Below are 12,901 nucleotides of genomic sequence, written 5' to 3'. Positions count from 1 at the left end.
TTTCACCTCTTTCCAAACGGTTTATTATTTCCACTTTATTTTCAATCATGATCGCTTCCCGTCAATGGAACAGAAACACTGTGGGTGGTGGGTCCCAAGCTGCACTGGCCCCCGAGGTCTGCTGGGTTTGGGTATTTGATCCTCCACAATATTCCACGTGGGAATTTAAACTGGAGGTGGCAGTGTTTTTTTTTTATGAGGTCAAGTTGCGAGCTCGACATCAACCCAGCACGGGAGTGGTCTATCACTAAATCGAACTCAGGAACCTTTGTTCTCCAGCCCGGCGCTGATCTCACTGCGCCACCAGCTGACTGGAACTGTGGGGGGGGGGGGGGGGGGGTCAGGGTGAATCTTACTAAGAAAAATTTAAGCCAAATACAAAGTTAACACTCAACACAGTGTCAACTGCAACGACTTAAAATGGCGGACACTGTTCTCCTTCCTCGGTTCGTAAGTACGAGTTGTCCGTAAGTTGAACGTTCGTAACTCAGGGACTACCTGTATGCTTAAATTCAGTGGGTCGCCACATCTGATCTGAGGTCATAGGCAGAAGAGAACAGAGCGCTGGCTGGGTGACACTAGAGGGCAGTGCGTGACTGCCGGCAGGTGGGTGAGAAGGCGGACCGACCCAGCGCATGCCAGCTCCACCGCCGCTGGCGGGTGCCGGGCAGCTGTGCCTCACACAAATGATATTAATAAATCCAGGAAAACAAGCAGGAATCGCCTGTCTGTGCTTACAAGAGTGCGCCAACATGTGAACAGATCTAGTGCAACCAAAACAATGTGCAGCAGATTGGTATGGTGGCTCAGGAAATTTGAAAATACAGTTGCGTGGAAAATTTGAAATCAGTGCTGGATTATCGAAGGAACCGGATTACAGGTAGTCGGATTAGTGAAGGTCAACCTGTAGTAAAAACTGAATTACAGTAAAAAAAAATAAACAAAATTAACTAAGTAGTGCAAGTAAGTAGTCAGGTAGTTTTCATCTGTTCCATGTCCATTCTGAAATGGCAGAGGAAGAATTTTGCAGCATTGCTTCTTGAAGATGTCCTTGATGCTGGGTAGGCCCATGATGGAGCTGGCTTTACAACCTTCTGCAGCTTATTTCAATCTTGTGCAGTGCTGCCCCCGATACCAGACAGTCAGAATGCTCTATGTTAAATCTGTTGAAATTTGAGAGCATCTTTGGTGACACACCAAATCTCAACTTCCTAATGAAATACACTCTCTGTCGTGCCTCCTTTGTGACTACATTGATAGGTTGGGCCCAATATCAATCCTCAGAGATGTTGACACCCACTGAAATTGATCACTCTTTCCACTTCTGACCCTTCGAGGACTGTTATGCTTTTCCTTGTCTTACCCTTTCTGAAGCCCATAATCGTTACTTTGGTCTGACTGACGTTGAGTACAAGGTTGTTGCTGCGACATCACTCAACTATCTCACTCCTGTACACCACCTTATTACCATCCGAAATTCTGCCAACAGATGTGTCATCAGCAAATTTATAGATGACATTTGAGCTATGCCTAGCCACACAGTCATGGATATAGAGAGAGTAGAGCAGTGGACTAAGCACACATCCCTGAAATGCACCAATGTTGATTGTCAGTGAGGTGAAGATGTTATTCTAGTGAGCAAGTAGAGGATCCAGAGGCCCAGACTTTGAAGCTTTTTGATCAGTCCTGTAGAAATGATTGCATTAAGCTCTGAGCTGTAGTCAATAAACAGCAGCCTGACATAAGTATTAGTATTGTCCAAGTGATCCAAAGCTGTATGAAGAGCCAATGAGATTGTATCCACTGCAGACCTATTCTGCCGATAGGCATATTCCAAAGCAGATGTTTGACTTTTACCTGAGAAAGCAACAACTGGTATGGGCCCATGGATATACTCAGAAACCATTTGTAGCTTTATCCTTCTGTCAATTAAGGTTTACTGGTAAATTCATGAACAACAGCAAAATAGATCTTTTGATCTTTTTGGTAGGAAAAGATCATAGAAGCTCTAACAATTTAGACATGAAATTTACAGCTCAATGTATTACTAACCAAGCTACTGGGAGCATTCTCTATATTTGCAATCAAAACACCTTAAAACCTGGTGAGCATTAGGTTTCAATCTTATTTTATAATCAGCAGTGTAACATGAAAAAAATAAATTTACAACACAGTGGAAGGAAGAGGAGAGAATAATGGATGTGGTAGACTGCAGAACAGATTAAGTGTCAAAAAAGATTTTAATCAGAGGACAATCATGGGATAAGAGGTTTTAATATGGCTCTAGTCAAAGAGTAAAGCACAGAAATGGGCTCTTTGGCCCACCATGTGTCCATGCCGACCAAGCAGTTATCTATGCTTATCCAATTTACCGGCAGTTGCACCATAAATTACACTATGCCTCAGTGATTTAAATGTTTCTCTAAGTACTTAAATGCTGTGAGAGTATTTTAATCTACTACCCCAGGCAGCGCATTCCAAATTCCCTTTGGGTAAATCGGTTCTTACTCTGATCCCCTCATTATCCTGAACAGAAGGCATGTTTCACTATATCAAAAACATCAATATCCAAATGTGAGTGATCCAGCACAAGTTACAGATCAGTGTGGGCTTACTCTTCACAGTGCTGTCCAGTCAAACAGAAAAATAAAGTAGTATTTGAAATAATATCACATTTTCAGATATGTAGGAAATATATTTGTGTTAAGTAGCTGTGGGTGCTCCCAGATGATTCAAAGCAATGCACCTTGAGACTGTTGTGATGCACTTGCTGGAAAATCAATGAGAGGTTCAAATCATGCAAAAAAAAAAGCAATGTAGATGTTAAGTGGTTTTATTCTTTTCTATTCAGTTCTGCAAAAATGTTAGCAATTATTGACTGTAAAGGGTTTTGACATCTTTACTTCTCCATCTCAATCACCCACCCTCTCAAAGAACTAGTGAACTACTGCACAACCTTCATAACACGGCCGTCAGGGAATGATTTTAACACCTACGTTAAAAAAGACCTGTATAAAAGGGAAAACTAACATGTGCTTGGTTTCCATAACGGGGTCATGATAATATGGGGTGGGATACCCGAAATCACAAAATAAAGGAGGAAGTTATATTGAGGCTGTGCTATATTGTAAAGATCTGATTACCGTAAATTCCGGACTATAAGCCGCTACTTTTTTCCCACGCTTTGAACACTGCGGCAACACTGCGGCCTATACTACGGTGCGGCTAATGCATGTTTTTTTTTTCATGCCGCCAAAAACATTTTGCCTCGTAACAGTAGACCAATAAAATTGATGAGTAGTTCACAGAGGTCCAATGAAATTGTACGATAAATCAAGCGCAATTTCACAATTAAGTTATTGTAAATCAGTCATTTGTACTCACCCTCATCAACATGGAAAACACTCGAAGAAAAGCATATGATGCAGCTTTTAAGTTAAAGGCGATCAATCTGGCGGTTGAAGAAGGAAATCGAGCTGCTGCACATAATCTTGGCATAAATGAATCGATGGTGAGACGGTGGAGACGCCAGCATGAAGAACTGAGTCAATGCAAAAAGACGACAAAAGCTTTCAGAGGTAATCATAGCAGATGGCCCGAACTTGAAAACTTTCTTGAAGACTGGGTTAACACACAGAGAGCAGGCGGCCGCGATGTTTCCACCGTGCAGATCAGACTAAAGCAATTGCCACCAAAATGAAAATCGAAGATTTTAGAGGTGGGCCATCCTGGTGTTTTAGATTTATGAGACGAAAAGGCCTGTCCATCAGAATATGCACGACTCTGTGTCAGCAGCTCCCTCCCGACACCATGAGGTAAAACTTGCTAACTTCCGCACATTCACTCAAACAAAGATAGCGGAGAATTCCATCGGGCCAGATGATATCATAAATATGGATGAAATACCTTTGCCTCTCACTCGGACTGTTAATAAAAAAGGTGACTCGTCCATCACACTGAAAACAAGTGGCCATGAGAGAACGCATTTTACTTGTGTTCTGAGCTGCACAGCATCTGGACTAAAGCTTCCACCGATGGTGATTTTTAAGCGGCTGACAATGAAAGTTCAGTGAAAGCTGCCATCAAGAGTACAAACTCAATTCCAGCTGTGATTCCTGGGGGCACCACAAAGTATTTGCAGCCACTGGACATCAGCGTGAACTGGGCATTTAAAGTGGCGCTGCGCGTTGAGTGGGAGGCTTGGATGACGAGCGGCGAGAAATCCTTTACCAAAACAGGACGCATGCGAAGAGCATCTTTAACTCAAGTCTGCCAGTGGATCCTAAATGCATGGAGCTGTGTCACAACATCCACCATCACCAGCGTGTTTCGAAAGGCTGGACTGCTGCGTGATGAAGAGGACCGCGTGCGCTCAAGTGAGAGCGACAACGAAGAGACTGAAGTGAGTGACGAGATCCTGAGGTTTTATTCAATTCGGACACTGAAGGACTTTGATGGTTTTAGTGCGCAGGAGGAAGATGAAGAAGGCGATCAATAACTTTTCCTGGTAGGCTGCAGTATATATATTTTTTTTACCAGTCATTAGGAGATATTGGAATGTTGTTCGTGCACTGTTCAGTAAAAAAGTATACGCAACGTAATTTGTGTGTTACCGATACGTATGTATATTTAAAAGTAGCTGTGTTACAGGCACTGTTCGAAAAAAAGCATTTGCAATATGTATTTGTTTATGTTACCATACGGATTTAATTAAAAGTTAAAAAATCCTCACGTGTAATATCTTTCTGTGTAAATATCTCATATTACAACGTGGGACACCTGCGGCTTAAAATCCGGTGCGGCCTGTACAAGTACAAAATTGATTTTCTTTCTAAAATTAGAGCGTGCGGCTTTTAATCAGGTGCGCTCTGTAGTCCGGAATCTACGGTACTCACCCTACAGACTAAACCCATTATTCCTTGACTGATCACTTAACTGTGACATTTCACTTTACTCCTACATCTTAAAAGCATTTCTACAGATTAGCATGTGCTAAATATCTGGGAAAGTTTAGTTAAAACCATTCCACAGATCTAATTTATTTTTGTGTTGTACTCTACAGCAAGTTTGTATTGGCACAATCGTGGAAAATGTTTAAAAACATTTTTGAAAAGATACTCACTAGTACAGGATATATTGCATGTCCAGCTAATTAATCTAGAATTAATTCATATGGTGGTGACATGTTTCAGTTATTAGACTTCTCAGCATTCTACAAAATAATTTCAACCATTTACCTCAGATCACTAGGATGCAGAATTCAGGTCTTTTGAACTCAATCATGGAATACTGTTAAAAGTTTCACTTTCATGGATTAACCACTTAAATCATCCACAGTTTTGCTTCTCCAACTTAAGGGCTGCTCTCCCTCTGATTCTCAAAGATTAGGAGCAGTGTGAAGAAATCTACTTCTAATTTGGTAACTTGACACAACGGTCTTTCCAGCTGAATCAAAGAAGTGAATTTATTTCTCCATAAAAACTGCAAATCAGTCTTGTTTTTGTCTCACTCTACAAGTCTCCTTCTGAGGGCACTAAACCAAAGACTTTATAGAAATGCTAGCTATGATCAGTCAGCAAAATTCTAAAATTAAGTCATGATCGACACATCTAAAAATCTTTGAAATATTTATGCAGTAAGTGTTATAAACATTTGGTTTTTCAAAACGTTTTAAGTATTATGTACAGATAAAGCAAAGATGAGTACATTTAGCATAGAGAAAGAGAGACAGTCTGCAACTGCTAAAACTAGATAGATGTAGCCTGAGTTAATGATAGGACTCATTTTCTATGCAAAAACGACCCGGAGATGCTCTACAAAGTAGCAATATGATTACAAACAATGATTGACTATAAGGTGAAGGAAATCAATTGGGCCCTTCAAAGGGCTGATGGAAAAACCAGGAAACCTAACGAGAAGGATCCCATCGCTACCACCCATCTTCTCTATATTTCCAGTTTCTGGAAGGATCGCCAGGTTCTTGAAGAAATACTGCATTAATACCATCCACAAACCCATAAGGAAGCTCAAATGCAGTTTATGCAGTCAAAGATGACCTGCAACTCAGGATGGCTGGCATTTACAGGATTCCCTGTGGAGCCAGACGGGACACACGGTGGACACTAGCATCAAGGAGGGTATTCTTGAAATAGATAATTGTGCAGAAGATCAAACCAACACTATATTCCTGATTAAAATTAGTACTTTTACAACCAAATTTGCATGATTTAGCTAATTTGCATTAAATTTTCATTCTTGCTGGAATTTAAGTTGAGGAATTCCAGTTTGGTTGCAATCTCAAGAGCTATGAAAGACCATTGATCTGAAATGTTAAATTTTTTTCCCCCATAGATGTTGTTTATTAATGAGCATTTTCTTGTTTGTAACATATCTAGCCCAAATCCGTTATCACATTTAGACCAGTAACTGCTCCATTTTAACTGAACAAACATTACATTCATTCAATCAATCATTAATACTTACCATATCTGGAGCTTGATTTTCTTCCCATCTAGTTCTACTGTTCGTATTTTGAAATCAATTCCTGCAAAATTGAAGTGCCAAATGAATTGGAAAAATAAAATAAAATTTATACATTTTGACTCATCTCACATTGATCAAACAGAATCACTTCACACTAGATTTTCTTGCAAACTGGTGTGACTTGCTCAGAAACCATGACTCATTTTACCATACTTAGCAAGTCAGTGTTAATGAAATCTCAGTGGGTCTACTTAAATAACCAGTAATGATTATTTAGTAATTACATAAATATTCATATTGCAAAGCAAACTGATTGAAAAAAATCCTAGTATACTTGAATTTTCCAGTATATTTCACTTTCGCAATGTGAGCTCCAGATTCAAATTTATTTATGTCATACACTTATGTCATGTTCTTTGCTTACAGGATGCTCGCACAGTAAGTAGTACTTATGACAAATATATTGTTCCTTCTACACTGGAGAGGCCAAAAGCAGATTGAGATGACTGCTTTGCACAATACCATCACTCAAACATAATTCTGAGCAGTCAGGTGCTTATCACTATTCCTCCATTTAATTTCCAGTCTCACTTGTCAATGGGTCCATCGCAGGCATTACCCTCCCCACCTTCCACTGAGGACATCAAGAGGTGGTGCCTCAAGAAGGCTGTATCCACCATTAAGGACCCTCACTATCAGGACATGCCCTCTTCACATTCCTACCACTGGGGTGGAGGTACAGAAGCCTGAAAACCCACAATCAAGGATTTAGGAACAACTTTTGCTATCAGATTTCTGAAGTCTATAAACATTACTTCATTTTGTTTTCACACTATTTTTGTAACTTATAGATTTTATGTCTTACACAATACTGCTAACACAAAAAAACAAATTTCATGTTAATGTCACTAACAATAAATCTGTCCCTGAACCTTAATGAAACGCTAACAAACTGCACCTGATCTTCCAACTAGGCTTCTGGATTCAATACTGCATTCAAATATTTCCTTGAACATTTGTAGTATTTTTATTTCAGATCTCTAGCATCAACAGTAGTAAAGTTTCCTGCATTACACCTTCACCAATTTAGTTATATTACCATGCCCAGTCACCCTGCATTTTCACCCCTATTTAATCACTCTTGCTTTCACAAAGGAGTTCAAAGAGGCACCAAAGGGATAACTGCTAAATGTTCTGATAACACAAGGAAGGTACAGTGAGTACCTGGACACATTTTGAAAAGTGTGAAATTCTTCATTAAGCAGAAGATGCAAAAACATCAAAATGAGAGATTGCTGAGCTTAAGGATGCAGAAGTACTTGTGTGCCCTAGTACACGATTCATAGAAGGCTCATATCAGGTAATTAAGTAATATTCACAAAAAATACTGCAGCTCAAATCAGCAGCAGCTGAAGCTCTTTATTGGGATGAAAGGTCCTGATTAGCCTTGGCCCAGAATGGCAGCTGTTTATTCCCCTGCATAGCTGCTGCCTGACTTGCTGGGTTCCTCTAGCATTTTGTGAGTGTTGCTCAAGATTTGCAGAAGCTACAGTATCACTTACATAAATAGTATTCAGCTTGCTTTCATTTTGCTGAGAGAACAAAAAACAAAAGTTAAAAGAATATGCCTAACTTAAATTAGGCCTTGGTGAGATCACATCTTGAGTATTATGTACATTATTAGTCTCATTTAAGGTATAATGCATTGGAAGTAGTTCAGAAAAGGTTTAATGGACTAATGCTTATAAAGAATGGGTTATCATTTCAGGAAGACTGTACAGGATTGGTTTGCATTTGCTGGAGTTTAGAAGAATCAGAGGTGACTTGGTCATGAGGGGAGCTGACAGGGTGGACATTTCAGGTTTTGGGAGAATCTAAAGGGTTACCACGTCAGAGAGATAAAGCACAATTCTTTGTCTCAGAGTATCATTTCGCATGCATGGTGGAAGCAGGGTCTTTGAATATTTTTAATGTAGTACTCAGATTACCAATAATGGAGTAGAAGGTCATTGCAAGTAGATGGAAATACATTTTGTCTCAGTTCTAAACATTAAATTGTGCAGCAGACTCAATGGACTAAGTGACCAATTTCTGCATCTAATTTCCAGGTTCAGAGATCTTTACTCAGATGAGACAGATGGAGAAGGCAGCACTTTGCTTTCCCCTCACTCCCGTTCTTGTAGTTTAGTGTTTCAACTTTTACCATCAACTATTCTAGTTTAATGGAAAGGTCATGGATTAAAAAAAAAATCAATTGCTTCTCTTCCCTCAGTCCCTGCCTGACTGAGCATTTTCAGCATCTTCTGCTTTTCATGTCAAACACACTTATACTACCATTTATAGTCTCTATTTTTTATATAAATAACCTAACAGTTCTTTACCTTAAATCACCATATTAGTGTCCTATTTTCTACAATGCCAGCTGACTAGAACTGGTAATTGTACTTGTGTGGAGAGATTAGGAGGAAAATGATAAAACTGGGTGAAATCAACATGATTTCACTAAGGGAGATATCTGGCAAAATTGTTATAATTCTTTGAGTCAGTAACAAGCAGATTTGATTAAGCAGAGTTAGTGGAAATTATCAGAAAGATTCTGACAATTAGCTGCACACAAGGCTGCTAAAAACAATGAGTTCATGCTATCAGAGACAAGATACCAGCATGGATAGAAAATAAGATGATTGACAAAAGATAGAGTGGGGATAAAGGGGTCCTGTTCAGGATGACTGCAGGTGACTAGTAGAATTTTGGATGATGTTAGGACCACACATATTTCCACTTTATAATGATCTGGAAGAAGGAATAGATATTATTGTGGCCAAGTTTACAGATGATACAAAGACAGAGGGACAAGTAGGTAGCTTTGGGCTCCGTGTCCAGGTATAGTAGTGCTGGCCTTGGAGAGAACAGGGGGAGGTGCACAAAAATGATCCCATATGAGGAGTATTTCATTGAAACCTACCAAATACTGAAAGGCCTGAATACAGTGGATGTGCAGATGTTGTTTCCATTAGTAAGAGTGTTTAGGATCCAAGGGCACAAGGCTCAGAATAAAGACATGTCCCTTTAAAACTGGGTTAAGGATATATTTCTTTGGGAAGTGATGGAGAATCTGTGTATTTTGTTGCACAGAGGGCTATGAAGGCAAAGTCATTAGGTGTATATTTTAAAGGCAGAGATTAATAGGTTCTTGATTGGTAAAGGGTTGAAGAGTTTTAGGGAGCGAGCAGGAGAACAAGATGGAAAAACAATCAGACATGATTGAATAGTGAAGACTTAATGGCGGAATGGCCAACTATACCTTCAGGGTTTTAGGGTAGAGGACCTTTGTCCCTTTAGATGGAGCACTGAAAGTGAAATGCCCTGTAAATGAAAAAGGAAAGCGGCACATAAAAGCTGATCAAATTAGTAGCTTTGTAAATTAAATGAGTTCAAATTAAAAAAAAATCAAAGCCTGAATGTATAGTGTTATTCAATTTAAAGACTACAATTTAATTTGGATTTTCACAGCAACATTTCAGTGAGGTTATCCACATTTAAACTGCTTTAAGTTTATACTATTAATGCTAATGTAATTACATGTGATGGATTTCTTATACTACACGCAATCTCATATCGGAATTGGTGGCAAACCATTTCACGAGCACAATGATTTACAGAAATGATTGCTGCTTTACAAGGGACAAGTTGTAAAAAGCTATTCCTGTAACAAATGCTTACAGACAGCTAGAACAAAGTCTCTAGTAAGCTTCTGACTGTCAGCTGATCTGGAATGAGAAGCTACTCTGTGCTCTCAAGTCTTTCACAACCCAAGATGATCAGCTATAGCTTGTCACAGAGACTGCCACATCATTTCCTCACAATAAAAGGTCACAGCCCAGGTTTTACTGTTTCAATAGCAGGTTAATTCACCGTCACTTCTGTATGCAAACTCAAATCATTTATTCTTACAGCTGAGGAAAAGATGTACTCCACTGCCTCAAGCTAACAGAAATAAAGTCATGTGACACAATGTTATTCAATGTCTGAACTAAATCTGGAATGGCAGAATCTCAAAAAAGTAAAGAAATCCAATAACTCCAATTTTTCAGGCTTTATGTGGAACCTTTCATTTCAAGATCAATCAATGGTCCAGTTTATATTTCAATCAACCCAACAGGTAATCACAGGTTACTGTTAGCAATAGGTTTGATGAACCAAGGCTGCTGGATAGTGGTCTCTGCTGGAGCAATGTTTGTCTGGGTTCTCTTCCTAGCTCCTGTCTAATACTCTTGTAATTTGCCCTCCCCTAGATTAATACTTTCATAAAAGAGTCCATACTTAATCATAGTTATCTTAAAACTTAAGGAATTATGATCTTTGTTTCCTAAAGGTTAATCATCCAACCAGGCTCATTCCCAAAACAAGGTTTAGTATAGGCTCCTCCTCTAGTCAGACTATCCATATACTGTTCAAAGAATTTCTTGGATGCACAAAACCATGCCACACCATCTAACCCTCTTTTCACTGAATAACTTACACAATCTACATTACGGAAGTTGAAGTCACTCAATACTACAACCTTGATGTTTCTGGAGACAACCCGATAAGGCTGCAGTTCAGGATACTGTCAGAGAAGTACATTTTTTACTGTTAAGACCCCCCAAACAAATTTGATACCACAGGAATACTGATTCTATTTTATGGATCTACTAGGTAGAATTTCAGAGTAATAGTATTTAAATATCTTTTTGACAGCCCTCTGCTAGGCAATCCAAAGAAGGACTAAAGCTAATTTTCATTTCTATCCAATGTATTATCTTTAACCAACCTAATGCATTTAAAACTAAAGGGTATTCAAGTCTAACTGAAGTAGGTCCCATCTGTATTTACAGTATACATTATGAAACATATTTGCTATCATATTTCTTTTTCTTATTCACAAGGATAGAGGCCAGGAATTTTTTGGAAAGGGGTAGAAACAAAGAATGAACTTCTAGAGAGGGAGATGTCACCTTCACTTGTAATAAAGCCAGGAATATTAGAATGAAAAGCATTTTGAAAACCCTCTGGCAGAAACATTTCTACTTTATTACAAATCCCATTCATTTGCCATCATACATTTAAACTGCAATTGCAGCAAACTATGAAATGCTTCACAAAAATATCAAATACTTTTGTGATGAAATCCTAAAGATCAGGATCTGCATGGTTTGAAGTACATCTGCCGTTGAATAATTAAATTTGAGGATTAGACCAAGGGTACTGCTATCAAGAGTTTCACAGCAGAGAGAAGTGAAGGGTGAAGCCATGGGAGACGGTAGGGATATGTGCTGTGAGGTCTGGGAGCACAGCGAGTAGAATGTGAAAACAAGGTGAGTGTGTTGCTTGGTCTGCGAGATTGTGCAGGGGATGATGATAAAAAGGCAAGGTGGTTCAAGCATTCGCAGTAGTTTTGGAAAGCAAGTTTACAAACAAGATAGGTCTTTCAGAAAGACAGGTGATATATTCAAGCCCAGGTGGTAATAAATGGCATGAATTAGTTTAACAAAATTAGATTTGTGAAGTGGTGGATTCTGTGGTAGCACTTTTGGGCCAAAGTTCATCTCAAATTTAAATTTGCTACTGAGATTGCTAATAATTTGGTTCCCTTTCAGACAGGATGACAGAGGTGAGGATGGAATCAGTGACTAGGGAATAGCTCGTGATGTTGTCAGTAAGTAGTTGAAGGAAGTTTCTGCTCATTCAGTGCTATACATCAAACAGTCTGACAATTTAGATTGCAAATGCTGAAATCAGGAAAAGTGGTATGTGATGGAGCTGAGCACTGTTATTCTCCATCAAAACTAGTAAGAATGTAGGTGAGGAACTAGATTTATTGTGTTACACTGTTCCAAACAGAACCCTGCTATGAAATTGTAAATCTAGTTCATATGCAAATATTACATTCAATTTTGAGAGAACATAGAACAGTACAGCAGAGGCAAGGCCCTTTGGCCCACAATGTTGTGTGAACCAGCTACAAATCAAAAATTCCCCAAAAACTAAACCGCCCTACCTACACAATGTCAATATCCCTCCATTTTCCTCACACTTATTTGCCATTCTAAAGGTCTCTTAAAAGCCTCTAACGTAATTGCCTCTACCACCATACCAGACAAGTGCATCCCAGGCACCCACCACTAAGTAAAAAAAAACTTACTCCTCACATCCCCTTTGAACCAATGCATGCCCTCTGGTATTAGACATGTCAACCCTGGGAAAAAGATACTTGTCCACTCGATCTAGCTCAATCTTGTAACCCTCTGTCAGATCTCCCCTCAGTCTCTGCTGCTTCAAAGTTAAAAAACCCAAGTTTATCCAGCCTTTCATGAGAACACATGCCCCTCTAAACAACGAGGCATCCTGGTAAACATCTTCTGCACCCTCTCCAAAG

General features: G+C 39.3%; 1 protein-coding gene across 1 annotated transcript in view; it reads right to left on the bottom strand.

Moving 5' to 3' along the window:
* Positions 1-12,901, bottom strand: part of rab8b (RAB8B, member RAS oncogene family) — a 70,971-nt gene that overhangs the window by 14,092 nt on the left and 43,978 nt on the right. Inside the window, exon 2 of the mRNA XM_059945996.1 lies at positions 6,484-6,544. Within this exon, the coding sequence (XP_059801979.1) occupies positions 6,484-6,544 (61 nt within the window). The remainder of the gene's footprint in view (positions 1-6,483; positions 6,545-12,901) is intronic.

The sequence above is a fragment of the Hypanus sabinus genome, chromosome 21 (genome assembly GCF_030144855.1).
Source record: "Hypanus sabinus isolate sHypSab1 chromosome 21, sHypSab1.hap1, whole genome shotgun sequence".
Classification (NCBI taxonomy): Eukaryota; Metazoa; Chordata; class Chondrichthyes; order Myliobatiformes; family Dasyatidae; genus Hypanus; species Hypanus sabinus.
Note: the sequence above shows the minus strand (reverse complement) of the source record. Positions and strands in the feature narration are given on the sequence as shown.